General features: G+C 43.8%; 1 protein-coding gene across 1 annotated transcript in view; it reads left to right on the forward strand.

Moving 5' to 3' along the window:
• Nucleotides 1-8751, forward strand: part of SLC9A9 (solute carrier family 9 member A9) — a 530630-nt gene extending 521879 nt beyond the window's left edge. Inside the window, exons 15-16 of the mRNA XM_063114568.1 lie at nucleotides 7095-7200; nucleotides 8524-8751. Coding sequence (XP_062970638.1) covers nucleotides 7095-7200; nucleotides 8524-8751 — 334 coding nt within the window. The remainder of the gene's footprint in view (nucleotides 1-7094; nucleotides 7201-8523) is intronic.
• Nucleotides 8752-21530: the final 12779 nt, after the last annotated feature.

Consider the following 21530-nt stretch of genomic DNA (forward strand, 5'->3'; position numbering starts at 1 on the left):
ATGAGGTTCAGGGAAACAGGGCAGGGAAGCTCAGAGTGCAAGCCACCACACTTAATCCTATGCAAAAATGACAGATGAGGGAACTCTGAAGTTGAAAACAATTTCCTGAACACTGTCTCATTCTGTAAGTTCAAAAAAAACTAATTTCACATAGAAATGAACAACAGAAAAGGATAGAGATCAAATCCCATACACAGTTATTATAAGAAAAAGAAAAGAATCAGGAGCTGGCTAACACCCCTACCGACAGGGAAAGCACCCCAGAAAGACACGCCCATAAAGTGGATCAGCACTGTTAACGCACTACATTAAGCAACTTAAAAGGCATTAAGAAAACGTATAAGACATGAAACATTGGTCAGAGCTAGAAAAACTCAAACTCTGGAAATAATGTAAAATTTAAAAAGAATATTATTTCAGAAATCAAGACTAAATAAGAAGGAATACAAAAAGCAAATAAACACAATGAATAATACCTGAAAAGAAATAGCAGGTGAAAAGGAAGAAAAAAATTTTAATCAAAAAGAAAAGAAGAAAAAGATAAAAAGGATTCAACAGAAAGTGATGAGTATTGAGCATAGGCAAAGAAGACTGAAAATCCAGAACATAGGAGTCCCGGAAGAAGAAGAAAAAAGCAAGAAAACAAAGCAAATTCTAATTCAAGAGAACTTTTCTGAAATAACAAGAGATTTGGAATTACACATTGAAAGAGCACACCATTTGCTTGAGATCAACCAACATCAGATGAATTTTAGTACAATTAATGAGTTTTAAAGTAAAAATAAAAGCATGTGATTTATAGAGGAAAGAAAATTGTCACCAGATTCATTAAGCTATCATCGAATTTGTGAATCTGTGTTTGCTGTATCCCTGTTTCATTTTATAACAAAAAGATTTTTTTTTAAATACAATCAAGTTCCTGCCTTCACAGGGCTCAGGGTCTAAAGAAGGAGATGAAGATGTAAACAATTCGTTTCAGGACAATGTGATAAGTGCTCTCAGGTAGGTTTGTGCACGTTGCTATAGAACCAGCTGAAGCAATTCAGCATGGCGTGTCCAAGAAGGCTACTGGGAGAAAAGAACACACCAGCCTGGCCTTGAAGGATGAGCCATTCTCCAAATGGACATGCAGCTAACAGAGCTCAGAGACCAGGCTCATGGGGGCCACACTGCAGTCACTCCTGCTGGCTTCCTCCAGGCACCTGCACACCATCCATGTATATTCTGCCATTTGCTGCTTCCTTCCTGTCTCGGCAGCTGTGTAGGGCCATTTCCTTTAAGATGGCAAAGGTTAGGATTGTCAACAAAAGGAGCATATGTTCATGCTTGCATGTAAATAATCTACAGTGTCTCTGCCCTTTTCCAGCCACTTCTCTGTAAGCTTTCAGTGCAGAGTTGGAATTCCTCCCTTGAGCCAAAGCAGAGAGATGAAGGAGCTAAAAGAAGAAGACTTCTTGGTTGAACTCAATGCCTTCCTCCAACCCAAACCCTAAACACCAGCTCTGCAGAACGGTTCATCGTGTACTTAACCAAGAAGGCAAGACAGTGAATGTCCAATTGCAGAATCTGACATAACCAAAGGGAAGCGAGAGACCACAATTTGTTAGGCACATTTCCTGAAAAACAAAACATAAGGGATGTGATTTCTATATTGGAATCTAAGAATGATGGGGTGTGTACAATTTGGGGTGTCCTCTGCTAGCTCTGTTCCTGGATGCTGTGGGGGGGTGCTCAGGAAGTCAATAGCAAGTGGGACCGGGTTATTCTACAGGAACATATGGGCTTGGAGAGCAAGGTTGGCATCCACTCCAGGATGAACTTACCCTTCCCACCCACCTGGCATTGATCCCTGGCCATCTCTGGTAGCAAGCTGGCACTAGAGTAGATTAGAAGAGTTGAAAATCCATCTTCTTAAACATTTCTTGATCTGTAAAATGGGACTATCATACCTACCTACAGGTGTAAAGAGAAAACAAGATGTACAGAAATGCTTTATAGACAAAAGGGTGCAGGGTGGAGAATATCCCTGAAAATCCTATACAGAGATAAACATGCTTTCCTTCTTTACACAGCTGTATATTGACAAACATTTTATCCTTATAATCAGACCATTTATCAAGCCTGTACCTACAAACACATGTTAATGCTCCCAATAGGTAGAAAGTCTTCCTCCACAAGCCGAGATGCGATGCTTCATTAATCCACTCCCAGGTGTAACATGAAGTATTCACCTTGTTGAGCCAAGCATCTGACCCATCCCTCAAGACAAGATGGAACAACTGGCAGAGGCCATTGCAGAGGTCTGGATTCAGGGCCAAATAGGCTTACCTTACACCTATACTCACCCTAGACATGACAGCTTTATGGACGTATTCTTTTGTCTTCCTAGTTAAGATTTGAATCTCATAGGAGGGCAGACAGAGAGAGAGACCACTGTGTTCCAGACTTACCTGATCACCAGTCACCTGGGGTACTTGTTAAAAATACAGTCCCAGACCACTTCCGTGGAGATGCTGAATCAGAATCTCCAGGGGAGGTCTTTGAAATCTGAACTTTTAACAAATGTCCTAGATGATCTTCATGATGAGACAAGTTTAGAGAAAGCCAATTTAGAACATAGCTTCCGAAAGTTCTCAAGACAAAGACTTTTAAAGAGGGCCAGGCAGAAGGGATGTCTTAGTCTGCTCGGGCTGCCATAACAACATACTATAGACTGAGTGGCTTAAACAACAGAAGTTAATTTTTTCACAGTTCTGGAAGCTGGAAGTCTGAGAATAGGGCACCAGCATGGTCAGGTTTTGGTGAGAGCTCTTTTCCTGATGTGCCTTCTCGTTATGTCCTCTTATGCCCCCTCTTTGTGGGAAGAAGGGAGAAACTCTGTTCTTGTAAGGGCACTAATAAGGGCCCCACCCTCATGACCTCATCTAACCCTAATTACCTCCCAAAGGCCCCATCTCCAAATATCACATGGGCTAGGGCTTCAACATATAAATGGGGGAGAGGGGTAGACTTGAATATCCAGTTCATACAGGGGGCAATGAGGCTTAGTCCCCCCAGAGGGGCAGGTGTTTATTTGAGGAGCTGGATCTTTGGAGGGTTTGTTTCTCACCAACCTGTGCTAAACCACTTCATACGAGGCATAGACCGAAGCAAGCTGCACACACATTGGTTTTGGCAACTTACAATGGAGAAAACATGATGACTTCAGTAATCAAAACAAAAACTAACAGGCAAAAGAGAGAAAGAAATCAGTGTTACCAGGTATTTTGGATGTTAGCTCAGTTAAGAACTAAATTTAGCTCTGTATCTGCTCATAGCTCAGACCAAAGGAGAAAATGCATTTATTAATTATCTCTTCTATGTCACACATGTTAAATTCTGGGTAGAGTTCCAGCTTTTACTTACATCTCCTGAACCAAACTGCTATTCCCAAACTTATGCCCTTTAAAGATGAGAAAAGTCAATGGGTTCTTTCCCCCCAGAGCTTAACATTTCATCTCAAGGAGTTTCTAGGTTATTAGGGAAGCAAAACTAGCCATACCAAAAATACCCAATGGGAAATCTCCCTCCCCAACGTATACTAGAACTTTATGAGAAAAATAACACATTTTGTAAAATCTCCAGGTTGGTTTTTTTTGTAAACCAAAAGAGTTTTCTTACTTTTTAATAATTCAAGTAACCCTAGAGATCCAGCCACTTTCCAGACATTGCTTAACAATGAAGAACTCAGAAAATCACTGTTTCCCTGATTCCAAATTGGTTATCCAGTTAGGCAAGTCCTGTTACTCAGTGTGTCTACAACAAAAGGAAGAGGTCAGTGTGGTAGAAGAGTCCCTGATTTCAGGCCCAGCCCTGCCGTGAACTACTTGGCTGGGTTCCAATGAACAATTTATTGACCCTCTCTGAGTCTGTAGTCTTCGTTAATTCAACAACTATTTCTCGAGCATCTAAAATGTGCCAAGCTCTGCATCCAGGTGAAGGGGACATCCTTTCCCTTGTCTGGAGACAAGGGAGCTTTTCAGCTTTTCATTCTGTAACGTAACTGTCACTTTCCTTGTATGGTGCCTTGTCTCTGACCCTCACTAGTTTGACACATAAAACCAAAACAAAAACATATAGTATGGGAAGGAACAAATAAATGGGTGAGTGAATAAAACACAAAAGTTATTTTTAACCACCTCATTTTATGCTGTTTCCTCTCTTCTTAGAATCCCTGTGTAACAGCTCCTGCCCAAGTAGTCCAACTTCAACTTGACCTTTCTTAGCCTTTATCTTCAAGAAAACCTCAATTCGTTGGCTGTAATCTGCCCCTTCACTTTTTGGTGTAGTTACTTAGAATCTACTTCATCACTCACCTGAATATTTTCCTATCCCGTAAATTCAACAAACACATATTGAGCCCATTATATTTGGCAAGCACTGGGCAAACCAAGATGCTGGAGAACACAGACTCTGCTCCACATCTTCTGTGGCTGTGCACTGTGATTTGCTCATCCCATGCACGGCCACAAAGAGTATGCCTCATTCCTTTGACTCACAGCTACTGAGATGCCAGGACAGCCACCATGTGCTTTCCAGAAGAGTCTTACGTCAGCAAATTCCACCCACCTCTCACCCACCACCTCATGCTAGCCCCCCATACAACAAATAGTTGTTTCTGGTGTAGGAGCAGCTTAAATTTTCCACCCACTTAAGAGCCCATGAATGCTCTTAATGCTCTTAAGAGCCCATGAATGCTCACAGACACTGCACCAGATGCCTGTGGCACCAATCTTGTACCTCTGTCCGCAGTGTCACTTCCTCACCATTGTTTGAATGATGATTGAGACACCAGTCTCTCCAGAAAGAATTGCTCAAAAAACAAATTTTAAACATAAGATAAATAGCATTTGAATAGCAAGTTAAAGTTAAAAACCACTTCTACACATTATTTTAGTTAATATTCATAATAAAACTTGAGGCTCAGATGTGTAAATAACTAGACCACAGGTCACATCGTCAGTAAAGTGGCAGAGCTGGCATTTATGCCCAGGCCTTCTGAGTCATGATCTCAGAGCCTGTGCAGAGGGGCCAAGTGGTCCCCTGTTTGGTCAAGTCATCATAGTCACAAAAAGCCACAAATGTAGCCTTTAAGTGTTAGCTGCAATAGTGTTACACATTGACTTAAAGAGATACCCCATCAGGACTTTTTAAAATGCTTATTACACAATTCTAAATTTGTGTTTTACTTTTGTGACGTTATTTTGGCATTTTAGCATCTTATTTTTCAGTGTATTTCACTGAGAACCTCAGTGGAAGTCACCCAGGCCTCTCTCAAACTCTTAGAGCCCTGGCAAATGTCTTCATGTTTCCACATGACATCTCTAAAAGTGACGCTCACTTGCTGTCACTTTTCCATCTGGAAATAAGATCAGCTGGATTTTCCTTGATTTACACTCAGTTGTACTTATGTCTTGTGCACCTCACTCCCTAAAAGAACCATGTTCAGGGCCTGTCCCACAATCTCACGCGTCCTCAGTGCCCCGCCCGAGCGAGTCCGCAGCTCGCCAGCAGAGATGAGGCCTGCGTGCCGTGCTCTCCGGAGAGCCCAGCTGGTTGCCGTGCATGATTCTGTCCTGATAGATCATCCCCTTCTAGGGGTGATGATTGTGGGTTCAGATAGCAAAGGGAGGTTTTGGATCATTTAAAATCATCACATCGCTAGGCCTCAATTCCTTCATCCATAAAATAAAAGGAATAACACGGTAATGAAAATGAATGAAGGATCATCAAGGGCTTTTCAGATTTGTAGATATACTCAGAAGATGTTACAGCAAATGCCAGGCTCTGACCTTTAATATCTCCCCTGGTCCTTAACTGGGCACAACAGCGGCCCGTCTGAAAGGAGTAGTCGCATTTTCCATCTGCAGTTGCGATTGCAGACCCTCGGAAGCACCTTTGCAGTCACCCACCTCACATCATCCCAGCACATCCCTGCTTTGCTACTGATTTGCTGGCTCATGATTAGTGGCCAGCGGCAACCAGATTCCTGGGCCCCTGTGGGCTGCATCGCCCCTGTGTGACCCTGCTCAGGACATCCTGGGAATGACAGGGTGGGAATGTCCAGCTGTGGACAGGCTCCTGTAGGGCCGTCTCCAAGATCTTCTCACCCAGAGTGCCTGGGGTGACAGTGGATCTTCACGAGCCAACCAATCTTAACTATTTTCCATTTTCCCTTTCCCTATATATTATAGCTTTTCAGAGAGTTGATGAGGTGAAATATTCTCCAGCAGAGGAAATAATGTAAGGCTTCAAAGTCATTTCTGATGGAATGCTGAAATAATTCCACTACTTTTCTTTGGAGTGAAAAAATAAATAAATAATAAAGCAACCCAAGGCAGCCTCTGGGGATTTCATTATTGATAGATTGGAAGGAAACATAATGGCTTTAGATGAACAGGTTTTTCTTTTAACTTGTTAGAGCACTTTGGGATGAAGGGAAGAGAAAGACAGGTGCTAGACAATAGAATAAACCTGGCACTGGCTTATTTACATAATTTTGTATAGAAATGCATTGATGTATGAAGTATAAAGTGACTGTGTTGAATAGTGAAAATAAAGTATTTTGGAAAACAATCTATGTTCACTACCCAACTCAAAAAAATGGAACATTTTATGAAATACCTTCTGCTTCTTGGTGAAAATTACTGGTGTTTTAAGCTGTGTGTGTGTGTGTGTGTGTGTGTGTGTGCAGTTTTAAGAAAACACAATCTTTTAATGTTATTGTTTAAGGTAATTCTTCTGAATGCATTGGCTAAGCAGATGAGACATTGAGCGGGGGTGGGGTGGGAGGAGGGACATGCTCACCGCCCTCTGACATGGCAGGGTCCATTTGCCATTTCTTCGTGATTAAAGGCTGTCGGGAGGGCTGGAAGAGTGTGTGGAGCGAAGATTATAAACAGCAATCTTTGCAGGCCAAATTGCTTCCTAAATGAGGGAGTAGGGGATTCAAAGATGAACAGAACTGTCTCTTTCGCAGCATGCAATGGTTTGTGCTGTGTGAGAAACTAAACTCTAACTCTCTTTTGACAAATATTCCTTAACAAGCCTCCCAGATACCTGAAACCAATTTTAACGCACTCTGGTCCTCCTCTGACCACCACGTTACCTGGATGGTGTGGTCCAATTTCCAGGCTGCTCACCAGTCCTCAGGCCTATGGGGTAAGTAAATATCCCACACGGGACAGGCTTGGTAAATATTGATGAGCCCACGAACCTCTGGGCTGTTACTGCCCGCCTCGAGGATGAAGCATTTTTAAAATTCACTGCACCAAGAAGCATTTATCTTTTCCTTTCCGTTGTTGCTGATATCAGCTTATTCTTCTCTTAAAAATGCAATTGTTTATTGTTACCAATATTTTTAACCATAAAGTAAACTTAGAACCTGTAAAAGTAGTAGTGTGTCCTCACAAACTGCTGTGTTTTGAGGTTTTGAGTGTTAGGCCTGTGCTTATAGCTCAAGGGAGTGGAACAAAAAATGCTGAGAAGCAGTTAAAATCATTACCCACAAATCAGAGTGTCAGGGAATTGGAGAAAAGCAGAGACTTAGCACTGGAAATGCCCTTCAAGGTCATCCAGCTGGCCACCCCCTTGCATCAGCATAGAAAAACACATCTCAAATTTGTTCAGGGCACAACAGCCCAAGGCAGTGATCTCAAAGCGTGGCTTCCAGACCAGCACCTCAGCATCACCTGAGCGTGTGCTAGAAATGCACATTCACAGGCCCCACCTCAGAAACTGAGCTGGGGGCCCAGCAACCTGTGTTTTAGCATACTCTCCACATGATCCTGGGGCCGGCTAGAGTTGGGAACCACGGACCTAAGAGCACCTAGCCAGGGCTCATTCTACAAGTAGTTTAGCGTGGCCTTCCTAAAGCCAATAAGAATTGAGCTCTTAATTATTTCCCTCAAAAAACCCTTTAAATTAGGAAAACTATTGATGGTCAGATTTAGTTAGTTTCTGGCATTATCCACTATGGCGAGTTCCAACCATTTCTAGCTTGTGACAGTCATCCCAAGAGACATGCTGAGAGGACACACTTTGAAGATACAATAGAATAGAAACAGTGTTTTGAGAATTTTGTGACAGGCAGGAGGGTCACAATACCAACATGAGAATCTCTCCCTTCTCTGAGGTCACAAGATTCTGCCAGCTCCTATCTCTTCTCAACCCTGGTCACTACCAGGGGAGAAAATATCCATCAAATTCCATTTTAACTCCCTTAACCCAAGGAGGCACTTAATTCTCATGTGCCCTCCAAGGACTCTTACCTTAGACCTAGAGCCCTCATGGCTGTGTAGAGTGGAAAGTCTTCAATGCTGCCTCAGGGAAGTGCTTTCCCAACACCCACAGTGGAAACTTCAGCCCAGGCAGGACAGGGCAGCTAAGAGAAGGGAAGCAGACGTCTGTTTTCCCACACTGAAGGACTGCTGCTGTTCTCTACCTACATCATCAAGTGACCTCTCTCTCTCTTTTCAAAACCAGGAACAGCTAAAAGAAGATGATGTGGAATGCATTGTAAACCAGGATGAACTAGCCATGAACTACCAGGAGCAAGCCCCTGTACCCTGCAGTCCTCCTGCAAGGTTGGGTCTAGACCAGAAAGCTCCAGCCCAGACTCTGAGCAAGGAAAACATTTATGAGGGAGACCTCGGGCTAGGAGGCTATGAGCTCAAGCTTGAGCAAACTCCGGGTCAATCCCAGCTGAATTAATTGGCATGAAGAGTGCGGATGTAATCACAAGTAATGCAGAGTTCACTGAGGAATGCAAGCCACGCTGACAGGGCAGTGCAGGGAGAGGCTGGAAAACGTATTAGGAGCATAAGTTGAAGAGAATCAAAATCTTGTCACATGTATCTTCTGTGCCTGAAGAAATTAGAATTTATTATCATCCCTCTATATTATGCAACTGAATTTAATTTTCTGACAGCAGCCATTCCTATGACCGGGTTGGGTGGGTGTGAGGGGTGGGGGTGGGAGTTCAGAGTCCAGCTGCCCTGAGGGTGAAACAAAATGCTGGGGCTGCAGGCTTTTCTGCTCCCCACAAAGGCAGCCCTCACGGCCCTTCACTTAGATCTGGGGAGAGTTTAAAAATAAGGAAAAGGGCATCTGAACATAAACGTGTTGCTCCTAAGCTAAAGGGAATGTCCACTTATTTATGAAGCAATAGCTTTTCCACTTTTAGGACTTGACTCCCACTTGCTGTAAATGACCCCAGGGCTATGTGCAGAGTCCAGATAAGCATTCAGTGCCCACAGTTGATGGCCTCCCAGACCCACATTGGGTTGAGGACCTCCTTTTCTTGTTGGCATATCCCATGCCACCTCTCCTCTTGGTGGAAGGGGTTGCTTACAGCTGGCATGCCCTGTGCTACATGCAGTGTCACTTTCCAGCGTGGTGGGACCCCTACCTGGGAAAGCTGGTTTCCTCTCCCCATACCATGTACTACCTGAAGAATGAGCCCTCCTGTCCTTGCTTGCATTCACGTCACTTCTCAGTGCTGCATGGGTCCCCTTGTGTGCTGGGTCATAAGATTCCACAGCACACCTAGCTCTCCATGTGGCAGGAGACTATCCCCTGATTCCAGTGTTCACTGCTGATTAGTGGCAAGGAGCAGGGGCAAGAGGAGTGGAGCCAAAGATGCATGGATCATTCTGAGGAGCCGAAGACAGGGCATCAGGACCCCCCTTACCAGGCACAGCTCATGGCCTGCGTTCGAGAGACCAACACAATAGATTTTAATTCAGCTGCATGACCTGTGCCTTTTAAGCCACATAGATACCTCAAGCCTAGCTTCTCTTCTAATACAGATATTAATATTAAACTCCAAAAGGGCTCCAGTCTTAGGTGCCCAAGCTTTAATGAGTCTGCTTTCGAGGGACGTAGGGAATGACATCTTCCTCGGGCCCAAGGCTTGAAAGTAACGTTTGCTTTGCTGAGCACGTGGTAGGCCTTAACCATTAACCGTGGTGGTGTCAGGCACACTGCTATCCTCATCCATATTCTTGCTTCCCAAACAGAGAATCTGGGGCACAAATTGTTTTATATTCAATGAAGTATAATCTTGTCATTTCAGGTAAATATGGCAAGTGGTGAAGCACGAAGTTTTCTAATTTGACTTAATCCTAATAAAATTTTGTCCTAAAGTATGACAGTGTTGGCTAATGCTTTATTTAAAGGCACTTTCTCCGCCTGTGCTAACTGGCGTTTCTAAGCTTTCGTGCTCATAGTCGAGGGTGAGGCAGGTTTGAAATCTAAAGGAAGGGAGACGCAAGGACCCTGTGGCCCAGGAATAGCCACAGGCACTGGCAGGAAAGTCACCAAAGGAGTGCAGAGAGCAGGCACTGGCTGGGAGGATATCCCAGAGAAGGGAACCTGAGTCAAGCAGAGCAGCACAGCCTCCTCCTTTCCCTCTGGAGGTGACCAGAATCCATGAAGCCCTACGAACATAGGGGAGGAGATACTAGAGGAGAAAGGAAAGGAAGGAGAAAGGTAAGGGCTGGTCTTTCTTCTGCTGCATCATGAGACAGGAAAAAATGGAACGTGATGTTGTCTTCTGCTTTGTGTGGAAACAGACACACCAGGGAAGGACAAGACCCCCTCAGAAAGGCAGACATTAGTGGGGGCAGAAGTGGACAGAAGGGAGAGGAATGTGACATGCTGATGGAAATGAGAGAGGGTGGGGAGGGGAGAGTGCACAAGCTATAACCAGCACCAGCTCGCCGAGAGGGCATGGGGAGGACAGCTGCCCCACTGCAGGCAAAGCCCTCTTCCTGCCTGCAGACAAAATCTCTTTCCAACTCAGCACATAAGTCATAGCTAACAGGGAGCATGAGGTCCTGTTTACTCTGGGCTGGGCCAGGTATCCAGGATGACTCCAGGCAGGTATCATGAGTTTGAGGAAATCGTGCCCCACCCACTCTGTAAGTGCATCAGTTTCCAGATGTGATTACCAGCCCCCTTCCCTCTGAAACAGTTCAAGACCCAAATAGAGGATAGTGTCCCAGATAGCAATTCATAAAACCAAATTCCCTTTATATTCTTGTGGTGAAGGATAATCATTTATGATCTTAAGAAATATTCTGTGCTTTGATTAGCAGCATCAGGACTGTGAAATTCGAACCTATTATTTACTGCCAGTTTCTAATGAATAATAAAGGCAAAGGAGCTTTATAGAAACCACTAATGCTTCCACTCATTATTAGAGCTTTAAACAGGACTCTAATTAATTAATTGACTGATGAGTCCTCTTTGAACTTCTTACCATGAATACAGCACACACACATTCACGGGTGCACATGCACACACACCCCCACACAGTTCCACTCACTGTTAGGGTCTCAGCTAGAGCCCCTGTGGTTTTCCCCTTGGCAACTTGAGCATGTCTGAGCAAGTCTCAAGCCTGGTGACATCAGGATCTTCAGTCATGACATTTCTAGAAATTTCTCAGAGGGCAATTTAACAATATAAATCAAAGCTGAAATTTTAAATACCCTTTGACTCACCAGTTTCACATACAGAACTTTAATTCTAGATATGTGAGAAATTACACATATGAAAGGTATTTATTAAAACAGGTGAAATACCACCCTGGTTAAATAAATCATGGCACAGGCATTTTGTAAAACAGCATCACATGTACTGACATGGAATAATTTCCAAGATATATTGTTAAATAAAAAACAGCAAGATGCAGAGCAGAACCATTCTGGCAGATTAATGAAGAAGCAGGCAGTATAGTTGCCTCTTAAGAAATGGGGGACTTAACTTTTCACTTTTGTACCTTTTGAGCTTTGTACACCACATATGCATTATTTATGCAAAACCAAATTAAATAATAATAATAAAATTGCTGTGAAATAACTCATTCAAGTACTGAGCCATAACAGGAGATGGAGTAAAGCAGAGAAAAGCTGTCATTTTCCACCATGATCTCCTTGAGACCTGAGAAGACAAGGTGCATCGCCAACAGCACCAATGGCTTCTGGGTGTGTTCATGTGCATCACTCAACACATGGGGATGCAGACTGTGGGAAAGGTCTTGAGGTTCAAAGACAAACATGACTAAGTCCCATTCATCAAATATCTAGTAGAAGACAGCTAAAAATGCAAAGGATTCCTTATTAAATGCCAAAATATATGATAAAGCTACAGTAACTAAAGTAGCATGGTATTTAGTATTGACCCAGAAAGAAGAACAAGATCAAGAAAATCTAATACAACGTACAGCAACAGACTCATGAAGAATGTATTTATAAATTTAGTTCACAAAAAAAATGGCATTTCAATTTGGGGTGGGGATAAATGGACCAATTGAACTTCAATTTGGAAAAAGAAAGAAAATTAGGTAATACCCTCTAATATACACAAAACTAAACTCCAAGTAATTTAAACAGCTAAACATAAAAATCAAAACTATAGGATAACAGCAAAAGAAAGAAAAGAAAAGAAAATATGATCTTGATCATAAATAACCTTTGTGTATGGACCGTGTTCCTAAGAAAAACACAAACCAAAAATGAAGAATGATAAATTTGACTACACAAAAATATGAAACTTTATGTAAAAGAAGACAAAAGAAAACAAATTTAAAAATAAAAAATAAAACAGGAGAAAAATATATACACATATATTCTTTTCTCTGTGTGTAAGTGTATATATCAGACTAAGGATTATTCTTCAGAATATACACAGAATTCTTACCAATGTATGAGAAAAGGAAAAAAAAATGCCAAATACAAAAATGTGCCATGAATATGTAGAATTAAATATGTGCACTGTCTATCCAGGATTTCTACTTTTAGGCATCCTTGTAGAAAATAAATACTTGGCATGTATGCATAAAGAGGTATACGAAATGATATTCATTGTGGCACTATTTGTTATATTGCAAAATATTGGGGGAAATATCCATCAGTAACAGAAGATTTATGTGAACTATACCTGCAGTACATGTTGACTAGGGAATACTCTGCAGCAATGGTACTCTGTACAGAGATGGGTCTATATACACACACTCACGTGGAAATATTTCCAAGATACATTGTTGGTGGAAAAGTCTGGAATAATAGCAGACTGACAACCAAAAGAGGGGAGATAAGGGTTAGGAGGACTAGATCAAAAGAGCCTTTTGGCTTATCTGTATTATTTTTAATTTTTACAATGATTCCATGTTGATGCATTCCCTATTTATTAAAATAAATGTAAAGGTATGAAAAATATAAGTAAAGTAACAGACATTGTCATTGAATTCTATCTAAGGTAAGAAGGAGCTGAAAAGAAGATGTGACCTCTCTGAAGGTAGCCCTAGCTTCAAGAGTGGGGAAGAGGAAGAAGACATGGGCAAAAAGACTTCAGGGAAGAGGTGACCCTTGAGTGAGGTCTGGAAAGATAAGAGGGTTTTCCCAAGCGGATGGGATTGGTGCTGGCCCATGGGGCTGAAGGTGGGGCTAGATCACTAGGTGAAGGTGAAGACATCCAGCCCAAAGAACAGCATGGTCAAAGACAGCAGGTGTGAAGCAGCCTGACACTTCAGAGGAACTAGAAGTTATTCCACACAGTTACCATATAGGTCGTTTACGTGTTTGAGGGTGGGAACTGGAAAGATAAGAGGCAATGCTGGAAATGTCAGTCAGACTAAGGAGCCTGGCGTAGTCCAGTGAGAATGGGAAGCTACTGAAATATTTTAAGCAGGGAAGATAATTGCACAGGTTGCGGGGAGATGGAATGCAGGTAAGGCTGGAGGCAGTGCCACAGCCCGGGAGAGAGGTGATGAGCGGTGCATTCTGAGAGTAGGGAGAAGACCACAGGCTCTAGGTAAGTTTCAGACCTAGAATCTACAAAGTTGGCAACTCATTGGATGGAAGCTAAGGAGGCTGGAGGAGCCCAGAATGGCATCCCAGTGTAAGGCTTAGATGATGACTGGTGATTCCGTTCATTGAGAGAGAACTGGGAGGAGGAACAGGTTTGGGGAAAGGCCAGCGAATTCAGCTCTGGGCATGCTGAGCCAGAGGTTCCTACAGAGAGCCACATAGAGCTGTCCAGCTGCGGTTTAGATGGATCTGAAGTTTAAGTGAGAGCTTTGGGCTGTAGATGTATATATGGAGGAATGGGCCGTGCACTGCAGCTTCTCTGAAGAGTTCTTTAGGTGCCATGTGACCCTCCTCACCCTTCTCTAACTCCAGTGGAGAGATTCTGATATGCACCTCCTGCGAAAGGGCTATGCTGTAATCTCTGACAGGACAAGCATATTTTTCTACAAAAGGTACCATAGGTGGTTCTGATTCATATCCAGGAGAGAACCACTGACAAGAAAAAGAAGAAGAGAGGAAGAGAGCAGAGAAGTGCTGAATTCAGTGGATGGACAGAGTAGGAACCTATGGAACACCCCCTGGGGAGTCCCCTACTAAGAATCCAAGAAGATCTGGCATTCTCATGAAATGGGGGATTCAATACAGAGAAATGTTGATTTCTACCATTACTGTGCCTTTTACACCTGCCCCACCTCTCTCGAGCCGTGACAATCAGCTTGAGCAAATTATCACATCTCCTGAGACGTGGTTTGTAGCTGCTAATCTGGAAAATACTTTTTTTTTTCCCAGTACCTCTTTGCAAAACCACCAGAAGCGGTTTACTTTCAGTTGGCAAGGCCAACAATATACTTTCACTGTCCCACTTCGGTGCTATATCAACTCTCCAGCCCTGTGCCATAGTTTAGTCCTCAGAGACCTTGATCACCTTTCCCTTCTCCAAGATGTCACGCTGGTCCATTTACGTGGATGGATTTGGACCTAGTAAGCAAAAAGTAACAATCACCCTAGACATATTGGTAAGGCTTTTTGTCAGAGTTTGGGAAATAAATCGGACAAAACTGTAGGGGCTTTCAACCTCAGTAAAATTGCCAAAGTCCAGTGGTGTGGAGCATGTTGAGATACTTCTTCTAAGATTAAGGATAAATAGTTGTATCTGCCTTTCCCACAACCAGAGATGGCACAGTGACTACTGGCTTTGGATCTTGAAGGCAACATATTTCTCATTTGTTACCCTACCTCATTTACTAAGTTTGTGGGTTGATTTGTGTCCCTCGAAAAGATATGATATATATGAATGTGACCTTATTTGGAAATGAGGTTTTTGCAGATGTAATCAAGTTAAGATGTGTTAGAATGGGCCCTAAATCTAGTGACTAGTGTCCTTGTAAGGAGCGAGAGACACACAAGGTAGAAGGCCATGTGACGATGGCAGAGATGGGAGTGTTGCAACCACCAGCCAATGATTCCTGCAACCACCAGAAGCTGGCAGAGAGGTGTGAAGTTGATCTTCCCTCGGAGACTCCTAAAGGAACCAGCCCTGCCAACACCTCGATTTTAGACTTCTGGCCCCTGGAACTGTGAGAGCATAAATTTCTGTTGTTTTAAGCCACCCAGTTTATAATAATTTGTTACAACAGCCCTTGGAAACTAATACACCAAATGACCTGAAAAGCTGCTAGTTTTGAGGGGGGGCCCAGAACAAGAGAAGACTCTGCAACAGATCGAGGATGCAGTGTTAACTGTTCTGACACTTGGACCGTCTGATCCAGCAGATGTGATGGTGCTTGAAGTGGAAGGGGAAGACAGAGGTGTTGTTTGCAGCCTGTCGTGCATCCCTACAGATGAATCACGGCACAGACTCATAGTATTTTAGACCCTGTCATCCTTTGCAGATAACTACTCTTCTTTTGAAAAACAACTCTTGGCCTACTACTGGGCCTTAGTAGATACTGAGCACTTAACCATGGTCCACCAAGTTGCCATGGGACCTGAGCTGCCCATCACCAACTCTATGTCTGACCCACCAAGACATAAAGATGAGTGTACACTGCAGCACTCCTTTATGAGATGGAAGTGTTATGTAAGAGATGAGGCTTGAGCAGGCCCTAAGGCAAAAGTAATATACATAAGGAAGTGGCCCATATGTCCATGGCCCCTCTGCTACTATTTTACCTACTCTCTCCTGGCCTCAGGGGGAGTTTCACATAACTAGTTCCCTGAGGAAGAGAAAACTCAGGCCTGATTTACAGATCATTCTACGTGCCGTGCAGGTACCACCCAAAAGTGGAAAACTGCAGCACTACAGTCCATTTCTGGAACATCCCTGAAGGACAGAGGTGAAGGGAAATCTTTCTAGTCAGCAGCGCACCTGGTTGTTCATTTCATCTGGAGGGAGAAATAGCCAAAGGTAAGAGTCCATACTAATTCGTGGGCAGTGGCCGGTGGTTTGGTCAGTTGGTCAGGAGTTAGCAAGAACATGATTAAAAAATTGGAGACAAGGAGGTCTGAGAAAGAACTATGTGGATAGACCTCTCTGCGTGTGCAAAGAATGTAAAGATATTTGTGTTCCATGTCAATGCTTACCAAATAATAGCAACCTCAGCAGAGGCGGCTTTTAACAATCAAATGAATAGAATGACTCAGTCAGCCTCTTTCCCCAGCCACTGGTCTGCCCAGTGGTCTTACAAACAAAGTGCACATGCTGGCAGGGATGGAGGGTGTGCATGGGCTCAGCAACATGGACTTTCACTCACCAAGGCCAGCCTGGCCACGGCCACTGCTGAGTGTCCACGGCCAACAGCAGAGACAACACAGAATCCTCAATATGGCACCATTCACTGAGGGGATCAGTCAGCTACCTGGTGGCAGATTGACTACATGGGACCACTTCCGTCATGGAATGGACAGAACTTTGTTCTTATTCAAATAAATACTTACTTGGGTATTAATTTTACTTCCCTGTACGCAATGCGTTTGCCAAGCAACTACCATCCATGGACTTACAGACTGCCCGTATGCACCAACATGGTATTCCACACAGCATCGCTTATGATCGGGGAACTCACTTCTCAGCAAATGAAGTACAGCAGTGGGCCCGTGGTTATGGAATTCACTGGTCTTACCGTGTTCCCCATCATCCTGAAGCTGCTTGCTTTGGACAGTAGAATGGTCTTTTGAAGACTTGGTTACAGTGTCATCTACATGACAAAACCTTGCAGGACTAGGGCAATAGCCTCCAGGAGGCTGTATACGCTCTAAATTTGCATTCCAGGATTCATGGGTCCAGAAAGAAATGGAAGTGGCACCACTCACTATAATCCCTAGTGACCTACTAGCAAAAGTTTTGCTTCCTGTCCCCAACACCTAAGTCCTCTTTGTCTGGAGGTCTTAGGGGAGGAATGCTTCCACCAGGAAACACAGCAATGATTCTACTGAAATGGAAATTGAGACTGCCCCCAGGCCAGCTTGGAGTTCTCATGCATCTGCATCAATAGACAGAGAAGGGAATCACTATATTGACTAGAGTTATTTGTCATGATTGCCAAGGAGGAATTGGGTTGCTACTCAATAATAGAATTAAGGAAAAATATATCTAGAATAATGAACATCACTTACAGCATCTCTTAGTACCACCATGTCCTGTGATTAAAGTCAAAGGAAAACTACAATAATCCAATTCAGGCAAAACTGCTAGTGACCCTGGCTCTTCAGCAATGAAGGGTTACTCTATGAGCCTGAGAACACAACCGGCTGAGAACGCTGAGAGCAAAAGGAGTACGGAGTGGGGGGTGGAGGAAGGAAGTCATAAATACCAACTACAGCCACACGACCAGCTGCAGAGAGGAGGACTTTAATGGTTGTGATTACTTCTTCCTGATTTTGTACAAATATATTATAAATGTGTCAAGTCAATATTTTTGTTGTTTTCCCTCTCTTATGCCGTCATCATCTAACATAAGATATATTAATAATAGTTAACCTTATATCACACAATATGTTATACAAAATCAAAGGCTAAGAATGAAAATCATTGAGAACATTGCCTTCTCTTCTGGGGAAAGGGTTGACATGTTATCGGTTGCATGCAGGATAACAGTGGCCTTAGGAGGAAGTTTGACTTTGATACTGTCTTTATTTGGAGATTAAATATGATTTAAGGAGATATACATGGGTGCCAAGTTAACAAGGGTGGACTGTCGTGGCCATTTTTATGTGTCCATTTGGCTGGGATATAGTCCCCAGCGAGTCAATCTAACACTAATCTAGGTGTTGCTGTGAAGGTATATTTTGTAGATGCGATTAATGTCCATAAATAGTAGATTTTAAGTAAAGAAGATTATACTAGATAACCTAGGTGAGCCTGATTCAATCAGTTGAAAGCCCTTAAGAGCAGCATGGAGGTTTCTGGGATGAAGGAGAAATTCTGCCTGTGGACAGAAGCTTCAGCTTATGCCACATCGTTCAGCCTGTCCTTCCTGACAGGCTGCCCTGAAGAAATCACACTTGCCAAGTCAGCCCTCACAATCGCATAAGCCACCAGTTCATTCCCTCTCTCTCTCTCTCTCTCTCTCTCTCTCTCTTCTCCCCCCTTCTCCCTCCCTCCACACAGAAGGACAAAAGCTGTAAGAAGAACCTTCACAAAAATAAATGAATCAAGTAGATTATTTGATAAACACAAATGTTTTTGAAAGGAGAACTTCAGGATTTCTTTCTTTAAAGCACATTCCGTGCTATACCCTGATTTACTTACAGCATTGATCCAGTCTCCTACCCCTTCTCTATCTGCAGCACAGTTCAAGAAGAACTGATGTTCACAAGGATGGCCCTGAAGCAAAATTTTGAAGCACTTGTGACATTAGCAAAGCAGCATTCAGGGATATTCATTACTCATGGCAGGGCAGCTGTTGGGCTAGGTGTAGGGCGGTTCAGGGAGTGAGAAGTTTAGCTGTTTCATATGGAAGGTTCCACATGCCTCCTAGTATTGTCCGTCAGCCTGTCATTCATTCTGTTCAGCAAACATTTATCAAACCCTTACAATGTACTTCTGATAATCAAGGTTAGGAATTGCCAATGTCGGCACCATCGATGGGGCAAGTTAAGATAGAACAGAAAAAGCAATGATAGAATCCAGAAAGTACATTTAATTCAGAGACAGGATGGCCCACCTCATCACCTCATCACACAGATTAATTACTTTTAGCAATGAGTTGGGAGGAGAGGGGGGCTCCAACAAACCAGGCTGCAGGTAAAGGAGAAGCTGGGCCATCTGACTGCAGCTCCACGGTGGTCAGCTTCTCTGCCGATCGGCCTCCTCCTCCATGCCCCCCCCTGCTGGGAACCGGTCAGTGGTACGGGAGCTCCTCAGCAAGGACCTAATGCAAGAGATCAGATTCAAATGTCCCCTACATCATAATGTGACCTAAAGCAATATACAGTCAATCCCATGCTTCGTCTATAGGCAGCCCCCAATTAAACGAAATTATCAAACCACCCTTCCCGACACCCCACTGTCTACTCATCATCTAGCAAATGGCCAGCATTCAGGATATGCTGAGTAAGCAGAACCGAGCTGAATTAAACCTTGGCTAGGTAGAGCTCGGTTGTACCTGACACTATCTCTAGAAGGAAAAAGGAAAAATGACAGAAGGAAAAAAAGGAAACAAATACAGTATTAGTTGAGCCTTTGATATGCGTCCCACTTTTCCATAAATAATGTCTCATTTCATTCTCATATCAACCCTCCTAACATCAGATTACAAGCCCTGCTTTATGCACATGGACCTAGGAGATAGATGCTAAGCCCTCGGCCTAAGACCAACAGTTGACTAAGGGCAGAGGGGAGTTTTGAATCCGGGACTCTATAGCTCCCACTAACTAAAACAGGTTATAGGAAATTTTAGCACAAGTCTGTCGATATGCACTAAAAACCCTTAAAGCACCGGCATTGAGGCGGGGAACCAGGCAGACACACCCCAGCTTTATGTTGTTTACAGTGGTCAGACCAGAGTCTGGAGAATGGCCACACACATAGCAGAGGACAGCGGCCTGGAGTGAGCCACGAGGCCCCAGGCTTTCAGGCCCTGGGTTAGTCAAGGCTCATTTGATACTAAGAGGCAGAAATTAAATCAATCTAGCTGAGGAAATTCTCCACATGCATAACTTAGAAGTCCAGAGCTAGCTTTGGTGTGGGCATAAAAGCCCAAACCAGGTCATCAAGATGCTGCCTCTCTCTCTCTCTCTCCCCCCCTCTCTCTCTCTCTGCTGCCTTCTGTCCTCCATTTTGGCTTCATTCTCAACAGGCCTCATGCATGGCAAAGATGCCCACCAGCGGCTCTGGGCTTTCATCATTCTTAGAACCAATAAGCCCCAAACCATGAGGGCAGCTTTTGCTCTAGCAAAATCCCAGGAATACGATGACTGGCCGGTTTGAGTTACACATCCACCACTGCACCAGTCATGTCCCCCGAAGGACACAGTTCCTGGGTCGGCAGCCTACGGTACATGCCCGTCCTGTGGAGGATCACGCAGGACCATCTAATCTTCAGTTCCTGCAGTGAACAAAAGCCAAGTCCTTTGTGCTGGCCCCTCCCACATTAACCTGTGCCGCCAATTGGATATGGTGGAGACACCGCTCATAACCATGAAACACATTTCAACTCTGCCTTGCTCTCCTGGACATTCACTCTGAAGCAACTCAGTTGCCATGTGGTAAAGACACTCCAGCAGTCGCGTGGAGAAGTTCGGGGAGCTGGGAACTGAGGCCTCGTGCCAACAGCCAGCACCATTTGTCAGCCATGTGAGCAAGCCACCTTGGAAGTGAACTCTCCACCCCAGTCAGGCTTCAGATGACCACAGCCCCACTTGACATCTTGACTGCAACTTCATGAGACACCCTGAGCCACAGCCACCCAGGCAAGCTGCTCCCAGATTCCTGATCCACAGAAACTGTGTGAAATTATAAATGTTTACTCTTACTCTAAACCACTAAATTTAGGAGTAACCTGTTATGCATTGATAGATAATTCCAATGAAAAGTTCCTGGACAGACAAAAAGAAGTCTGTAGGCATCCATACCATTAAGCACACTTTTTCTACTAAAGTAGAATCCTTTGCTTAATGCTAAAGGCCCTAGAAGACCAGAGTTTTTGGCTCTCCTAGTCTCAGCACTATATCTAACTTACCCTGCCCCTAATGTCTGAATCCAGAAATGGATGTGCTGGTGGCAGCAAGAGCAGCAGTAACCACACACCCTCTGACCAGGGTCAGTGGTCACCCAAGGGCCCCACAGCGAGGTGAATAACCAGAAGCAGAAAGAGTGTGCAAGCACTGAGCTACATGCTAGATGCACTGAGCTACATGCTAGATGCTGTGGGGACACAGAGGCAAGGAAACTCGGCCCTGGACTCCCAGGAGCTTACAATCAAGTAAACACGGTGGTCTAGGGAACCCTAAAAGGAAAAGGATGAGAGATGATGGTGCTGGTTCTCCATCCTGGCTGTGCATTGACTCACCTGGAGAGCTCTAAAAACTACTGATGCCTGGGTGCCACCCCCAAAGATTCTGACTTAATTGGTCTGGGCTGTGGCCTGAACTGAAGGATCTTCTTTAAAGTTTCCCAAGTGATTCTGATGTGCAGCCAAGCTGACAACCACTAGATTACAGGGACTTGCCAGGAGGGAG

This window comes from Cynocephalus volans, chromosome 11 (assembly GCF_027409185.1).
Source record: "Cynocephalus volans isolate mCynVol1 chromosome 11, mCynVol1.pri, whole genome shotgun sequence".
Classification (NCBI taxonomy): Eukaryota; Metazoa; Chordata; class Mammalia; order Dermoptera; family Cynocephalidae; genus Cynocephalus; species Cynocephalus volans.